This window comes from Hippocampus bargibanti, linkage group LG05 (genome assembly GCF_051943395.1).
Source record: "Hippocampus bargibanti isolate YZ-2025 linkage group LG05, ASM5194339v1, whole genome shotgun sequence".
NCBI lineage: Eukaryota > Metazoa > Chordata > Actinopteri > Syngnathiformes > Syngnathidae > Hippocampus > Hippocampus bargibanti.
Window position 1 is genome coordinate 7961601 of NC_142738.1, and position 17766 is coordinate 7979366.

Consider the following 17766-nt stretch of genomic DNA (forward strand, 5'->3'; position numbering starts at 1 on the left):
AATTGGTGTATTTTTGTTGAAATAAATACAAGATAATCCCACAACTTTCAACACGTGCTTTAATTTATTTCAGAATTTTAACATTTCAAATATGATAACGATTTGAAACATCTACTTTAAAAATGCTAAAACAATGCACAACCAGATGTCTCAAACCACACAGACAAAATGAACAAATTTAGGACTGTGGCTGTTATAAACTAAAACAGCCTAAATATGAATAAAATAGCACCAATTTATATACTGAAGTTTCACAAGAGGAGTGTATTGGCAGTCTTTCGTGAAGACTGAAAAAAAAAGGCATTTTGTGAGGCGGAGTGCTAAATTTCTTCACTTTGACCTTTGGTTTGTGCAAAACTTAAGGTGGAATAGAATGTAACAATTAACAGATGTAAAAAAAATGTCACCACAGTCACGTGCAATTCCACGCAAGGATTGTTTCAGTATAAAAACTGGTTTGCAAAAAACAAATGTTTCCGATTTTGGATTCATCGGAGGGAATGGTTACGTTTGACTTCCCTTAGGTCCTTGGTTGAGTTGCACTGAAGGCAGGTTGGTGCAAGAAAAATAGCATCTGGCTTGTCGCGCTGCACCGTGTACAAGGTACAGGTTGATTGGGTAGCAAAGGTGCAAGTACAAAAAAAGCCAAACTGCAGTGCATATCAGGGTTAGATTGTGCTTTCACAAATTATTCAGTTCCATGAGAGTCTGGTCCAACATCTGGTGCATATCAAGATTCTCCTCTTTGGCGTGGGCAAGTTTTTCTATTGGAAAGTTAAAAATGCAAGTATTAGTCACACACACATGTGATAATGATAGTCAGCCGGTTGAATGTTGTTAATAATCAAGCTTGTAACACGTTTAACACGTTTTTCACAGCATTCAAAAACAACAACAAACTCACAAGGTTTTGGGGAAAACCATGCACACTCAACATTGTTATTCAGAATGATAAAGGCACAAAATATTATAAATAAAAGTATTATAAAAAAAATATTAGAGACAAGGCAGCTACTCTGATTGATCATTTTAGTCAGATGTTAGGTCATAAAGTGCTAAGTCTACTGGTAGCCAAACCGTCGAGAGCACCGATGCGTATGTGGAACTGTCGCGGCTTGGAATTGAAGCGGATTTACGTGGGACAGGAGATGTGAGACAATCTCTTTTCATCAATGGATGCTACAGCTTTGTGTTTGCTTACGATATTTAGCTTGTAGTAAATGTGCACATTCCACCATGACGTCCCTGATCCACTGGTGAAAAGGAGGCTTTGATCCGCTCATTTTTCATCTAGAACTGTTTCATACAACAAAGAGGGTGCAGAAAGTGATTTATTGTTTATTTATGTGTCTTTTGTGTGGTGTCAGATTATTTGTTATTTTGTTTTTTTGTTGTTGTGTTGACTTTAACATGGCGCCGCGAGAGTGGCTACCTTTACAGCAGCTCCTGTATTTTGTTTTTTTACTTCTGCCTTTCCTTTTATTTTCATCACTTTGCTGCTATGAAATGTAAATTTCTCCACTGCGAGACTAATAAAGGCTAATCCAATCTTCACTCAAAATTAGTAATAATACTAATAATAATACATTTCATTTATACACGCCTTTCAAAACTCTCAATGTCGCTTTGTTTTATAAAGCGAATGTGTGTGCAATATGTTAAGGTGACTGTGAATGTTTTATTTTTGTTATTTGCAGTGTTTTTGTCATCCCCGTCATCTGGAAACATAATTATACTTATCACTCATGCAACCACAACTTGATCATTTTTAAAATTAGCTTGTTTGGAGGATAATTGTCGTCTGTTGATTGTCATATTTTCCCTTGCGCCGTTCACAATACAGTCTGCCATAATAGATTCACCAAAACACCCAGAGCCCTTAAAGGACAACCGATGTCACTTTTTTTGTTTCCTAACTGACATCAGAAAAACGTTTTATCGCATCCAAAAGTCCCAAAACACGCAGTATGATCTTTTTAGTCAAATGCAAAACACCAATAAAAATGACTTAAGGTGTCCAAAATCTGCAAAAAAATGAGCTGCGAATTGGGCATTTTCAGAGTGAATATTCCGGAAGTTTTGTTTTTGAGTTGGTGACGAGTCCTCACACTACGTCACTGAAGGAGCGCCCCTCACCGAGAAAGGACAGACCTTGCATCACCTCAAGGCATTTTGCGGTACTTTGTTTGGTCTGAAAACTTCATGTTGATCCGTGTTGATGGCGAAATTAGAAGGAAAAAAACATAAATAACGCGATGATGAATCGTTGTGTGTTGCGCCAAGACTTCTACAGTGTATTTGATGTTCGCCTACAAAACGTCTGAGGAGACAATTTCCACGGAGCTTTGTCGCCCTCTTCTGCCTATTTTTGGGTACTGTGAGTACTAAAGAGTTTGTCACTACATTTCTCTCCAGATGCATCAAAATGACCGGAATAAATTCTTTTATCGATTGCAAACATGTATGTTTTCCTCTTCAGAACTATTTGAATCATATTCATAACTGGATGAGTAACAAGAAAGCAACTTTTCCGAATCTGAAGCCATTGTTTTGATTCTCGAGCAAGGCAAGACGTCTTGGGGTTACACCACGAACAAGGGGGCGGGACCTTCTGAAACTGGCCACTTCCGGGTTCAATTTGAAGTAGTTTTTGGACACTTTAAGTCATTTTTATTGATGTTTTGCATTTGACTAAAAATATCATACTGCGTGTTTTGGGTATTTTAGATGCTATAAAACGTTTTTCTGATGTCAGTTAGGAAACAAAAAAATGATATCGGTTGTCCTTTAAGACTGTACATTTATTGAAATGCTGCGTAACGTACAATGCCCACATGACATAATTTTGTAACACAAATGAGCACAAAACACTTCTCAGTCCGATTCATCCAACTAGATATTCTCAATCATCTCACGACTTAACCACAGTCTTCCTGATCACGATCCAATCCCAGCCCTCATCTCCTCAAAACACCCAAGGTGATGCTGATGAATACACATCTCAACTGCTACTAGAAAAGCTATATAAGTTTCAGCTTTTATTCAAGTTCTTGAGTGCTGCCTTCCGCATGGCTAAAACAATGAAAGCAAGGAAAACGATATTTGAGAGGTTGAAAAATAAAAATAAAGACAGAGGCTTCTAAAGATTGTCTGGAAATAAATAGACGGGACAGAGAAAAGAGATACAGCGTACATAGAAGTGATGAGATTTATTCTTTTTACACAATGCAGATTGATTTCAGGATTCTGTACAAGAGATCGGATGGACTTTAACATGAGGATGAGAACAAATATGAAGACGGGGAGAGCACAGGTGGAGAGGGAAAGGAAAATGTTGGCAAAGCTGGAGAAAGCAGACAGATGCCACTCTGCCGGAAGGAGGCGTCTTAGATGAGATGTGAACAATTTATCTGTGAGGGGGGAGAGAAGAAGTACAGTGAATAGAAGGGGGGGGGGGGTCGGCTCTGATGTACCACCACATCAAAAGGGTCCATGCCATAGAGCTCATTGAAATGGGACAAAAAAAGCAAATGGGGGGGAAGGGGGATTTAATGGGGGCAAAGCCAGACATACACTATTAGTAGATAAATCAATCAAAATAGAAAAGGCCTGAGGCTACGGTGATTGAATCTGTCCATTGACTTGCATGCATTTGTCTCAGGATGCCAAACTGGCCCGACCAGTAGAAATCAAATAAAATCAGTTCATGCTGCTTCACATGACATGCATTACCATACTGCATCCCCCTTTGGACACTCTTATTTTACTAATAAAACGATCAACGGTTAACTATGCACGTGTTAATGACACATCCCAATGAAACTGCTACGTGTGGAAATTGGGCTGAGTGATTCCGGAGAAAAATAACAATCATTATGATTTAGATTGATGGTGAAATCACGATTTAAAAAAGATGATTCATAAACTTCATAACTTGTTATTAATTCAAACACAAAAACTCAACTTCAAATATAAATTGAAAGAACAACTAAAAATCAATTAGTTACAAAGTAAAAGTATGAAATAACAGTAATAAAAAAATAGTGTATGTTACTGCTCTGCACACTTTGGCCTCTAAGGGGCAGCGTGGTCCCTTTCATGAATGGCGTACATACATTAAGATATAAATACTGTCTTCGAAGAAAGTTGCTTGTTTTTTTTACACATTTGAAATAATGTGTGCTTTTGAATATTTTTTATAGTGTCTGTGTGTGTCACTATAGCGATATGCTGTAAAAATATTTATTTTATTGAATATCGCTTCCGGAAAGCAATGCTAATTTTGTGATAGCCTTTCAATGGCATTTTTACATTGAGCACAAGCATTAGCACTAGCGATGTATATGAAACATGTAACTAGTTTTTGAAACATCGCTAGTGGCAGTTAAATATACAATGTGTGTACATCTTATCCCTGTGTGTTTAATTGTAGAGTAAACACGAACTAAAGTGTTAATAAACAACGTAAGTTGGGCTGAGGGAGGGCAAAATAACATTCGCCACACAGCTTTCACAACGCAGAAACTCATAAACACGCCACGCTGTTCTGCTCGCGAATCGTGTTTCTTTAATTCTAATGTTGTTATGCTTGTCAGAAGCGCAAATAAAAAAAAAAACAGGCAATTTTCGTTTGCTTGCCCAGCCCTACAACGGGTGTTAATAAGTCACAAAAACAAGAGGAACGGCCGGTGGAACATTTACATGGAAGTCATGTCATTGAGGGCGTGGTCCAGCTCCTCGCTGATGGACTTGAATTTCAGTTTCTGGGAATACAACTCATCTATCGGTGGGCCACGGACGGACGCAAGTGAAGGTGCAGTGACGGGAATGGGTGGAAAGGTGACAAGAAAAGGTGGCGAAGACCATTCATAGAGAACCGGCAACAAAGAAAGGGAGGAAAGAGGGGAAACAAAAGTTACATCAAAGAATGACAGGAATGAAAGGGCAGCACAAGTGAGTGCAAAGTCCTCTGCGGTATGCACACAGAAAATGTTGACTTGTGACTTTTTGTCAATCAGTCGTCTTTCTCCTTCTCGGTTTCTGTCATTAGACTCACTGTTAAATGTTAGTGCTCCAAATGTATTGTGGTGCGGGTTGGGTGTGGGAACAACTGTCAACCTGAGCACGTTTGGTTGCATTTTCTTGTTTTATTGAGCTTTTTTTCCCATGTAATGAAGGTTGAAGTACCAAATTGGACTACTTTATTTTCCTACGTTTGTTCATTTTTATTCCCCCTATCAAATAAAGTACTCAAGTGTACTTGTCGATCATTAGAAAGAAATCAAAAAGAGATATTTGTAGCTATGTAAAAGATACCATAGATTACTCGAGGACGAACAATTAATTGAACGTCAAATAAATTCTTATCATTATTTTGGTAGTTTACTTGTTTGTGAGATATATAAAACCTTGGACTTCTCAACCTCTCAATGGTAAATATCAGTGGCCTGACTCATTCACTGCCAGACGATGTGCAAAAATGTGTCCACTGCAGTGCCAGGGTTTTTGTCATTTTTCATTCAAATTGCAGGACCCATAGAATACTGACTTTTAGGACTACATAAACATCCAATTCAGCGTAAGACACCATAGACTGTCTTCTTTCATTCTAAAAAAAAAAGTTAATTCCTAGGTTATATGGGTCTGGAGTTATCTGAGGTTGAAATGGGGACGGCTGTCCGAAATACAATACATACATATTATATAGCGCCTTAACAAGAGCTGGAACAAAGCGCTAAGATGGAAAAAAATGCAAATGATGCACCCTCGTGGCAGGGAAATAACATTGCCAGAGGTCTGACCTGTGTTTTATCGGCACCCCCACAATAAAAACCAAAACCCGAACAAATTTGGGAATGGCGCGCCACGTCATGCTTTTCAATTCCCGAATATATTCGGGAATGGCAATGAATGAGTTCAAGTCGGCCATTTGTCTTTGTGTTGAATCAAAATCTTTTTTTCCGGTTGACCGACAAAATATTTTACAGATAAAATGACAAACAAACAAACTCAAACATACCCTCCAAGTCATCAATGGTCTTCTCAAGCTTGGCTACTGATCTCTCGGCAAACTCGGCGCGGGTTTCAGCCTGCGCGGAAGAAACACGGACGTGAGCTCACTACGACAACGGTGCCGCGTGTTCTTGACGCGCCGTGACACTCGCCTCCTTCAGCTTGTCGGTGAGGATCTTGATCTCTTCCTCGTATTTGTCCTCCTTTTGTGAGTACTGCGATTTAAAAAATAACAAGAGAAGTTACACATGCTCTTCAATGACTGTGGTCAACACCAAATGTTCACCAGAGATGTTGCTTCACGTACTTTTGACACTGATTTAAAAATATCTTGAATTTATTTTTTCTGCACTTTTTTATATTGATATATATTTAGATATTTTGGATTGGATTGGATTTGCCTTTATTCGTCTCGCAGTGGAGAAATTAACATTTAACAGCAGCAAAGTTATGAAATGAATGAAAGTAGGAAAACAAAATACAGGAGCTGCTGGAAAGGCAGCCACTCTCGCGGCGCCATCTTGAAGTCAAAATAACAAAAAAACAAAGAAATTGACCTGTAAAAGCTTCCACAATACAGATAGTAGCATTAATTATTGCTTAAAAATACTAATAAATACACAATCTTTCATTTCTGCACGGTTTGATTAGCCTTCCTGTGTGGAGTTTGCATGTTTTCCTGCGTGGGTTTTGTTCGGGTATTCAGATTTCCTCCCAGATTCCAAAAACACACATGGCAGGTTAATGGAACATTCAAAACTGTCCAAATGAGTAATCTTGTTTCGGTGTTTGTCTTTGTGTGCCCAGCGATTGTCTGCAAGCAGTTCAGGGTGTCCCCAGGCAAGTACCCGAAAACAGCTGAGTTAAAAAAAGGCAGATTAAAAAATGCATTATTATCAATACTATTATCCATCCATCTATTTTATCCTCATAAGCTGCCTTCGGGCAGTCGGCGGGGGACACCCTGAACCGGTTGCCAGCCAATCGTGGCACACACTGACATGAACACCCATCTGTGCTCACGCTCACACCGAGGGCCAATTTAGAGTGTTCAATTAGCCTGCCATGCATATTTTCGGAATATGGAAGGAAATATGGAAGAAAACCCACAGAGGCCTGACGAGAACCTGCAAACTCCACACAGGAAGGAGCCAGGATTTAACCAATGACAAGGTCGACGCGTTAAACATTGGACCAACATGCCTAATTATTATTTTTATTATCATAGAAACCAAATATGCTGAGGAAAAATGGCATTTGGATTTAATGCAAAAATGTAGCTTGAAATTTTACTTGCATGTCCTATTTTGAAATTTGAATATTTGTTAATCAGGATAATTATTCAAGCAAGTCTTCCAATGTCGCACAGAAAGCATGCTGAGAAGAGACAAACATCTGGTTCCCAAGCTCTTCTGGTTTCTGTTTTCCCATCAAGGAGAGCGGCAAGGGATTTGTCAGCATGCAGTGGGCCCTTTCGGGCTGCCTACCTTATCAGCCTGGGCCTCCAGTGACTTCAAGTTGTTGGTTACAGTTTTCAACTCTTCCTCCAGCTCAGAGCATTTGCTGGTTTTGTTTGACACGAGTGAAAAAAAAGGGGGACAGAAAAGGGAGGGCAACGGCCGAAAGAACCAGATGTGAAAGAGGTGGAGGGAAAGATACAAAAAGGGCAGAACGGGGAGGGGGAGAGAGAGGAAACAAGATCAAAAAGAACAACACAGATTAAATCAGAAGGGAACCCCCAGACAAGTAAGGAAGGTGGAAACAATTGGATGATCAAAAAGCAGTACAGTAATCCCTCGTTTTTTGCTGTTAATGGGGACCAGGACCACCCGCGATAGATGACAATCTGAAAACCTCAGTCATTCAGCATTTTTGTTGTTATTATTCGGAGCATTTTTATCCCTGGAAAAAAAAACACGATGCACTGAAAGTAAAATAAGTAGCGAGGGATCACTGTAATTGTTCTCAACACCACACTGCTTTCGTACGCCGCCTCGCCATACTATTATGTAATGATAAGCTGTACTTTCAACCAAGCAGTTATAACAAAGTGCAATTTTTGGTTTTATACTGTGTATATATATATAGGACAATTTTGGCAAGGCAGCCAGCATCTCACTCTCGCACAGCAATTGACCTTGTGATGGAATATATATATATATACAGTAAAGTCTCGTTATATCGATATTCAAGGGAGCCCGAAAAAATATCGATATAACCGGGACTATCGATATATCCGACCCTGTTTGCATGTAATTTTCTCCGTGCGTGCATAGAAATAGTATCGATATAACCGGGACTATCGATATATCCGATATCGATATAACGAGACTTTACTGTATGCAGAGAAAATTACATGCAAACAGGGTCGGATATATCGATAGTCCCGGTTATATCGATATTTTTTCGGGCTCCCTTGAATATCGATATAACGAGACTTTACTGTATATATATTCTTTTTTTGGTGGCTCTGTCACAATACTCGCCATGCGTCACTGTTTGGCTCTGCCCACTTCCTTTGTAAACCACATGATAAAGGTGTCAAGAATGAAAAAGAATGTAATTACACCCCTCCATGTACAGGGTGACCCAAAAAGATCCATGAAATTTTCAATTGTGGCTTTAATTAAAAAGCTATTTCTTTCAAATTACAACCACACATTATTCATTTTATGGAAGACCATTCACCAGGGTTTCAGCTATTTCTGTCAATTTTTAGTCAATTTATGGCTTTCCCAAGATGTGTTCCAAATGTCCACCATTTCGTTGCAAGCAAACTGTACTTGTACTTGTCGTCTGATAAAGTTGTCAATCACTTTTACTTTTTCTTTCGGGAGAAAACATTGCTGCAGTGAGGGACTCAATAGTACGCGTGTTTTTGGGTCACCCTCCCTGAATAATGTGTGGTTGCAATTTGAAATAAATAGCTTTTTAATCAAAGCCACAATTGAAATTTTCATGGGTACGCATCTTTTTGGGTCACCCTGTATGTATGTGTGCGTGTGTGTATATTACAAAGAAGCGACCAATTTACCAAAATAAACTTTTTTTTTCCCCATCCTTAGCCATTTCAAAATTGCATTCCATCACCTTTCAATTAGAATATGACATCCTGTCGGTAGCAGACAGTCTTGCACTGCTTGGTGGAAAATTCAGCTTCGGAATCACGAAAAAAAGATTCACCAGTTAAGAATGAAATGTTTCAAGTGGCCAGATTCTGAGTTCAAGTGAATTTGTATGCGTGAAAAAACTCATTGCACTTGTTTTGCCACTCTTGTCATGTAGAAGACACACACACACACACACACACACGTCACTTCTACTCCGAATGTGGTCACTTTCATGAACGGGTTTAACTGTCCATGAAAGATGAAAAAAAAAAGCTTGAAGAAGAAGAAGCGTGAGGCAAAAAGCACAGGCTTTGTTTTTGTTTTTTTTGCTAAATGATTGCATGAGGAGTGTCATGCAAAAAAAAAAAAAAGAACACGGGTGTTAGTTTTGGCTCATAGTACCTGTCTGAGTGAGGAGTTTAGTGATTTCATGCTTTGCTCCGCGACTCTTAGCTCATCATCCAGCCTTCGCCGCTGACTTTGAGTGGCAATCGTTTTTGCAAGCAGCAGCCATTCAAGCCGGAGGGAGCAAATGCAAATGATCGGCACATCCAGTAAGAACACAAGGCGTCATGTTCCAATCGTCCGGGCGTGTATTTACACAACTATACTTTATTTTGGGCTTATGAGGTGAACAGATAAGTCGGGTGGTACCTGGTAGGGGGGGGGGGGTTAGTGACAAATTTTGTAAACTTTACCTTTCTGACAGCTCGGCGCGTTCTTCTGTACGCTCCAGGTCACTCTCAATGATGACCAGTTTACGAGCCACCTGTAGGTGCAACACAGCAAAGTGTTAAAAAAAACAAAACAAAAACAAAACAACTGTTTACTTCTCATCATTACATTATGATTTGGTGTTTATTTTTGGAAAGCTTTGGGAAAAACTCACCTCCTCGTATTTGCGGTCAGCCTCCTCAGCAATGTGCTTGGCCTCTTTGAGCTGGATCTCCTGAATCTCCATTTTCTCCTCATCCTTCATGGCCCTGTTTTCAACGACCTTCATGCCTCTGTGAAGGACACGGATAAAGCAGGTAAGGAGATGTAGAGACAAGCAGGAACCTTTACGTCATGGGTGTCATAGTCAAGGCCCAGGGGCCAAATCTGGCCCATCACATCATTTTATTCAGCCTCCGAGAGCAAATCAAGCATGTCAAGTGCCGTGACGCTTGCTAAAGTCTGAAGCAAAATGTCAATTTAATTTCACTGTCAACAATAACAGTCATGTTTTTGACTTCTAATTTAAAAAGTAGTACTCACTCACTGCCATTCATGAATTTATTCGGGAATTTAAAATATGACGAATTTGTTCAGGTTTTTTTTTCATGCTTGGGTGCTGATAAAGCGTTGGCCATGGCCTCTGGCAACGTTTTTTTCTTTTCCACAAGGAGGCAGCATTTCCTTTCTTTCCGTGTGAGCGCTTTGTTCCAGCTTCAGCTGTTGTTAAAGCGCCCATCATCATACATTTCATTTATAAGCGGCTTTCAAAACTCTCAAGGACACTTTACAGTCAAAGAATACGTTTTTTTTTTCTGTGGGTGAGCAGCGGCAGCCACACGCGCCAGCATTCACTCAACCCGGAATAACTTAAATAGATAGAAAGCTAGCTAGCTAATAGCTAGTTAATAGATAGATAGCTAGATAGCTAGCTAGACGATAGCCAGTAAGATAGATAAATAGCTAATAGATAGCCAGCTAGATAGCCAGCCAGTTAGTTAAACAGCTAATAGACAGCTAGCGAGAGAGCCAGCACCTCCCTCTGTGGGATTTTCTTAGCAGATGAACTCCCCATGGACTTCGTGCAGGACAGTGAAGTATTGCTTTGTATTTTCAACAGCCACCCTCATTTCAAGCTCATATAACTCCAGACCCATATAATTTAAGAATTAACTCGTTTTTTCTGATGAAAGAAGCAATTCTATGCTTTCTAATGCTCTATTGAATGTTTATGTAGTCCTAAAACTCAATATTATGTGGGCCCTGGAATTCAAGTGACAATGGCACTGGAGTGGACACATTTTTGCACATCGTCTGGCAGTGAATGAGTTAATTTGTTGTGCATTCCGTATGTAATATGTGGAGGAGATAAAACATTCTAATGATTTGCCCAAATTCATCACATAACCCGAGAAGAAACCATAACTACAATGTGGCCCGCAGCAAAAAAATGAGTTTAACACCCTTCCTGTTCGTGAACGCACCTCTCGCTCTCATCAGCGGCCTTCTCGGCTTCCTCCAGCTTGGTCAAAGCAGTGGCCAGACGCTCCTGAGCACGGTCCAACTCCTCCTCAACCAGCTGGATGCGTCTGTTGAGGGAGGCCACATCGCTCTCAGCCTAAGAACAGAAGACATAAGTCAGTTTTTACATTTTTTTTTAAATGATCGCTTATTCAAGCAGTTTCGAGCTGGTCAGTTGTTTGTGCAATCCCGTTGGGAAAAGGCTTCCTTCCAGGGCTTACTTGTTCTGCTTTTTGACATGCTGCTTGCACGAATACAAGATGTCCATATTACATAATACATCAATAATACCCTACTACCTAATTCCAATATACCATATTTTCCGGTGTATAAGGCACACCGAAGTATAAGGCGCACCCCCGATGAATGGTGTTTTTAAACTTTTTCCATATATAAGGCATACCGGAAAATACGGCGTACCTTCAATGAATGAAAAAAAGTTTTCCAAATATAATATATAAAAGTTTTACAAATACAATACACGGTACACCACATTATAAGGCGCTAAAATAAGAGGGTTGGGCTATCCACAACTTCTTCAACAGGGGAAAATGGTGGCTGCTGACAGTGGTTGCAAAACCTGCTATGGCTAAATATTACTTCACATATAAGGCGCACCTGCATATAAAGCGTAAGGTTATCTGTTGAAGAAAATCAAGGCTTTTGGGTGCGTCTTAGACACCGGAAAATAAGTTTTTTTTCTATGGGGTTGTGTCTGCAACGAAATCGTCACAAAAAGTATATAATCTTAAAACTGCTGGGTTAACACATGTTGTGTTTTTTAAATCATGATCATCTTGTTTCAGTAAATTGAGACGAGATTATCTTGATCAGTATGACATTTGGGTCTGTTCAATTCAACACACAGCTACTAGTCTTTTGTATGAATGGCAATAGGTGGCAAGACAGGTTAATCTGCCATCTCGTACTGGAATATGAAATTGTCACAATATCATTGTTGGCAGAGATAGATATGTCATGCATATTAGCATATTTGACAATAAAGCTGACTTTGACTTTGACTAGATGCGCAAAGATAAATCACTTGTGTTATATGAAAATACATGTTTTGGACTAACAAAGTCATCATTTCGTGACTCATTTCTCATAGCACATAAGATTTAAGATTTAAGGCTAATGTCCAGGTTTACTTTTCAACATTCTCAAGGGCACAAAAAAATGGTTCACTGTAAAAGGCGAGTGTATGTGAGCAGTTCGTTTGAGGGTATGTACAAAAGTCCTGGTACGATATCCTTTTAAAAAATGTTCACAAAACCAAGAACATTACTGCAGTACATTTGAGCAACAAATTGATCTTGAATGTAAGAAGTCATGATAATGTGTCAAGAAAATGTTTCATTTTAACTATTGTCTACCATTTGTTAAAATGGGTTTGGTCGAAGTGAATCTTTGTAAAAGTGGTTGAAGAATGTTGTTCAACAACGATACTTTCAGGCCATATTTTCTCAAACAAAAAACAAAAACAATTTGTTGAGCAGGTCACATTATTTGATGTGGCAGTTTTGATTTGGCCTTCTTTCTTGGGGTTGGATTTTCAAGTTGGTAGCTAGCTAGCAGAACAAGGAAGTCGGATTACTACACAGTGAGCAGCTAAACTGGAAACAAATAAACTGACAAAGGAGATAAAGCTATATTAGACAGAGCCTGGTCTGGCCTCCGACTCTTTAAGCCCCTTGACCGACCAAAGGATTTCCTGTTCTTCTAATTCAAGGTGGAAAAATAATCAATCTGTTGCTTTGCGTTGACCATATATGGGCATGTCAAACTGCATCTGTCACCTGCAGCGTGTTTTATGCCACGAGCTTCCTGCTTGTAGCAATTTCTCAAGTCAAATTCAGAAAGCACGTTGTGTGGTTAAAACACGACGTGTACAGCATTGGCATTCGCGGCCACAAATTGGGCAGCTAATTCCCAAAAAAAGTAGCAGGTGAAGTTGCGTTATGGGAGCGCAGCATCCCGCATGGCAGAGTCGCCCCGGAGCTCAGCCGAGTGACCTACATTGGCGATAAATTCAGAAACGTTAACGTCTTACTTGCTCCCTGGCTTTGCGTTGCTCGTGCAACTCGCGATGAAATCTTTCGGCTTTGTCGTCCGCGAAACCCGCCCGCTCTTGCAAAGACCGAATCTTTCGTTTGACAGCCTCCACCGACGTGGATCCTGCCATTCTTCGTGATTCTCTCACGGCAAGGCAAAGAGCCCGCTCGAGTACTGTAGCTGGCTGTCTGCCCTGCTTCAATGAGTCGCCGGATCGATCCAAACGACGATATCGTCGTTGGAATTGATATTGATCAATAACAGTATCACGATATTGATAACTCGCTGTCTCACTGTCACTCTATCCAGCTCTGCGCACACGCACCTACACGCAATTCACACGAACACACCCGCACTTAGACAGTATATATAAAAAGTCGATATTTGCCGAGTATCACAGTGTTCTCGGTATCTCAACAATAACAAATCTGTCACTGTCATATTGGCCAGATGACGATATGGTCATTGACGTGACGACATCCACCCCACGAGGACGGTGCGGCTTGTCCTGCGAAAAACGCTCAATCGTTCTATTTCTGGAACACATTAAAATACGATAATGTTACAAGGATCATAAAGGAATGTTAACACGCTCTCTTCATACAAATCTGAAGAGTACAATAATTACCTGTCTTTTGCCGCCATCTATTGGTCAAATTGAAATAATACAACACGCTGACATATGGGTGTCCGAAACAAGGCTCAAAATAATTATATAATAATTATATCGGTTTCTTTTTGAGAACCGCATAAAGCATGAAAAGATATGGATTAAATCTTTGTTTTTTTCAGTAAATAAATGTAATTAAAAAAATCATTTAAATCTTGATTCCAAGAAATGTAATTCAGATGTAAAAAAAAAAAATACAATTGTGGTGAACGGGTCAGTATGACACGGCATTGTATCATTTATTTATTTTATTTTTTTTTTTTTTCCCAGCGTATTTGTGGTTTGGCACCCGATGCACATATTTTTATTTTCAAAAATATTTTTAAAAGTACTGATTTTTTTAACTTACAATAATAATAACAATAATAATAACAATAATAATAATAATAATAATAATAATAATAATAATAATAATAATAATAATAATAATACATTTTATTTCTAAGTGCCTTTCAAAACTCTCAAGGACACTTTACAGTCACGGAATAAGAACTTTTTTTTCTGCGGGTGATTTCGGAGTCAGTCACCATTTGTTTTGCTAATTGATGATTATCTATTCGTTATTTGTAAAAAATAAATGTAAATATGAATTTTCACTACCGTGGGCTGGCCAGTCGCTCTCACTCACTATGTTTATATAATTGAGCAAAATGACTATTAACACATTTTTTATCTTTTATATACAAAAAAAAATCAACTACATGGCTGTAATGCAATGTTTGTACAACAATCACCACATACAAAGTATACTGTATATCTACAAAGATGTGATTTCTTTCGGTCACCATCTTTTTAACCTCTAGCTATATATGGCCAAATTGTGCTGCTGGCACATTGTGAGGAACTGCGTTTCCTCCCCTTTGCGAAGCAAGCAGACTGCAGCTCAATGTTGACCATATAAAGAAGTTGTCTATTTTTATCCATTCTACTGGCTCCTTGCACTCGTGGGAAGACTGACTTGATTTTCACTTCGAAAAAAATAAAAATCTCAGCAGGCAGCGACACATAAAACGACGAGGATTAGTGTCCAAAACGTAATACGACTTCTATCATGTTTCCATATTGAAAATAGATGTGGTGTGGATTTCGCGTACACTGAAGTGTGACTTTCTTTGGGCTTGCATTCAAATGATTGAGCATGTTGCAAAATATAGAGCGCGGCTTCCCAATTTCTTTTTAGCTGAAAACCCAAAGTAGGAATTTGGTTCCTTTCAACTCAAAATTACTATTGGGAAGTGACATTTTGTTTGGCCATTACGTGCACTTTTACTCAACATTAAGTAATGCTAAAGCACACTACAGATATTCACACTCTGAAAAGAAATATGGGAAATATAAAAGGAGAATATATACTGTAATGTCGGACATGTGATTTTCATCAACATTAGTGCATAATCAATATTTTTTATAAGATATTATACAGTGTATGAACAGAGACATAAATTTCTGGGCTGTAGAATACACCCACATTGCAACAGGAGAGTAAAATGACAGTGTAGGTGCAGTGATAAGAGGAAGGTGAAAACATGAAAGGGACGTGTGATGTGCCCTGTTGGATCCCTCATCTTTACTTACATCTGTAGCTTTCTTTTCAGCCAACTCAAGTTTCTCCTGGGCATCTTTAAGAGCCTCAGAGTACTTGTCCAGCTCATCCTCCGTTCCCTTCAGCTTCTTCTGCTGACCTTGCAAGTCATCCTCAAGCTGAGTCCCGTTTCAGTGTTTAATTTTTTTTTCGTGGGAGGGCAAGATTGGTAACCATTGAGTGGCACGAATACACATTTACAAAAGACGCACAGAGAAACAAGAGAAGACAGGACAGGAGAAAAGGAAAAGAGCAAAGTTAAAGAAGTCCGCGCAAGTGAGTACTGGATACCTTCGCGGCGACCTCCTCGGCGCTCAGCAGCTTCTCCTCAGCAGTTTGGAATTCCTCAAACACTTTATCTCGCTCGTCCTCAGTCACACGCATTTTCTTTTCCAACACTCTTATTTCATCCTCTAACTACACATGTGTAGCAAAGACAAGCCAGTTATAGCATGGAAAACACAATATTCATGCATATGAATCTATCTTTCGATCTGGTTCGCTAGTGTTAGCTAGTTTATGGAGATTTAGCTAGCGCGTTATTTAGCTAGCTTATACATTAACAATGTCTTGATTCGTTTTTCCTTTCAGTATGCATGCAGTATGTGCTTTAAATCTCTGTCTGTCTGTCTGGTTAGTTAGTGTTAGCTAGTTTATGGCGATTTAGCTCGCGAGCGATTTAGCTAGCTAATACATGAACACTGTCTTCATTCATTTTTCATTCATGGAGTATGTGGATTGAATCTATCTACATTTCTGTCTGTCTGTCTGTCTGGTTAGCTAGTGTTAGCTAGTTTATGGCGATTTGGGTCGCGAGCGATTTAGCTAGCTAATACACGAACACTGTCTTTATTCGTTTTTCATTCATGGAGTATGTGGTTTAAATCTATCTACATGTCTGTCTGTCTGTCTGTCTGTCTGTCTGTCTGTCTGTCTGTCTGTCTGTCTGTCTGTCTAGCTAGTGTTAGCTAGTTTATGGCGATTTAGGTCGCGAGCGATTTAGCTAGCTAATACACGAACACTGTCTTTATTCGTTTTTCCTTCATGGAGTATGTGGTTTAAATCTATCTACATGTCTGTCTGTCTGTCTGGTTAGCTAGTGTTAGCTAGTTTATGGCTACTATTTAGGTCACGAGCGATTTAGCTAGCTAATACACGAACACTGTCTTGATTCGTTTTTCATTCATGGAGTATGTGGTTTAAATCTATCTATCTTCCTGCCTGTCTGTCTGTCTGTCTGTCTGTCTGTCTCTTGCTCTCAGTCTCTTCGATCTATCTATCTATCTATCTATCTATCTATCTATCTATCTATCTATCTATCTATCTATCTATCTATCTATCTATCTATCTATCTATCTATCTATCTATCTATCTATCCATCCGTGATGAAGAACTAAACGCGGGCCAACCTGCTTGCTTCTGTCCTCCGCCGCCTTCTTGTCCGACTCGGCCTGCTCAGCTCTGTCCAAGGCGTTCTCCTTGTCGAGCTTGAGCATCTGCATCTTCTTCTTGATGGCGTCCATGGCTGCTTATCTTATTGCCAAGTGGGGAAAGCTCCGTCAAAGGAAAAAGTGGGAAAGTACACAGGAGGCGAGAGCAGGAAGTCGGGGCCGTGTGTGCCTCAGTGAACGTGGAGCTGGAGTGCAGGCTCTGCCTCCCCGTGCCCTCACAAATATGTACTTAGAAGTAGGAGGGGGTGCAGGGGGGCTGCAGATTCCTTGAGACATCCAATACTTTTGAGGGAGGGGGGGTGGGAGGAGGCGTGTGAGGTCGTCTGGACGTCTTGCGAGGGTCTACTCGCTGATTCGTCTTCTCCTAAATATTTGACTTTTATACCTCTTTATATGGCCTGAGGGGGACAAGGCTTCCTCATGTAAGAGAAGCCACTTTCTGTGCATGGAGGATGAACGTGAAGGTTTAAAACGCTCAGAGTGAAAACGAACTGTGCTGTGTTCATGAGATTCTTTTTGATCGTTCACCCAAGACGGACATTTTGTTTTATTTTTGTGTTTCTGGTTCCACCGTACGGCCGACTCATTTTGAAAATTCCTCCGTCTACAATTCCCTCTGCCCCTCAATATTGTTTTCAAACATTTTTTATT

At 39.7% G+C, this 17766-nt stretch overlaps 1 protein-coding gene across 9 annotated transcripts; it reads right to left on the reverse strand.

Annotated features, from left to right (window-relative positions):
* Positions 1-36: 36 nt before the first annotated feature.
* On the reverse strand, positions 37-17323 carry tpm1 (tropomyosin 1 (alpha)). 9 transcript variants are annotated; one of them, XM_088996126.1, is made up of 10 exons: positions 17074-17322; positions 15956-16081; positions 11321-11454; positions 10012-10129; positions 9821-9891; positions 7500-7575; positions 6165-6227; positions 6020-6089; positions 4702-4780; positions 3195-3410 (listed from the first exon to the last, which is right to left on the reverse strand). In XM_088996126.1, exons 1-10 carry the CDS (start codon positions 17185-17187, stop codon positions 3407-3409), a joined length of 855 nt encoding a protein of 284 aa, XP_088852252.1. In that variant the 5' UTR covers positions 17188-17322; the 3' UTR covers positions 3195-3406. The 9 variants fall into 9 exon arrangements, with proteins under 9 accessions (XP_088852254.1, XP_088852251.1, XP_088852257.1 ...); XM_088996123.1 differs by lacking the exon at positions 15956-16081 and adding an exon at positions 15658-15783 and having other exon boundaries at positions 17074-17318; XM_088996128.1 differs by lacking the exons at positions 3195-3410; positions 4702-4780 and adding an exon at positions 37-764 and having other exon boundaries at positions 17074-17323.
* Positions 17324-17766: the final 443 nt, after the last annotated feature.

What these genes read in the sequence shown, in the direction of transcription:
- tpm1 (XM_088996128.1), bottom strand. Translation starts at nt 17,187, where the DNA reads ATGGACGCCATCAAGAAGAAGATGCAGATGCTCAAGCTCGACAAGGAG. An exon ending in GCCGCTGATGAGAGCGAGAG is followed by an intron (nt 10,130 to 11,320) that starts GTGCGTTCACGA and finishes TGTCCTTCACAG; the next exon opens with AGGCATGAAGGTCGTTGAAA. An exon ending in GACCATTGATGACTTGGAGG is followed by an intron (nt 765 to 6,019) that starts GTATGTTTGAGT and finishes ACTTTCCAATAG; the next exon opens with AAAAACTTGCCCACGCCAAA.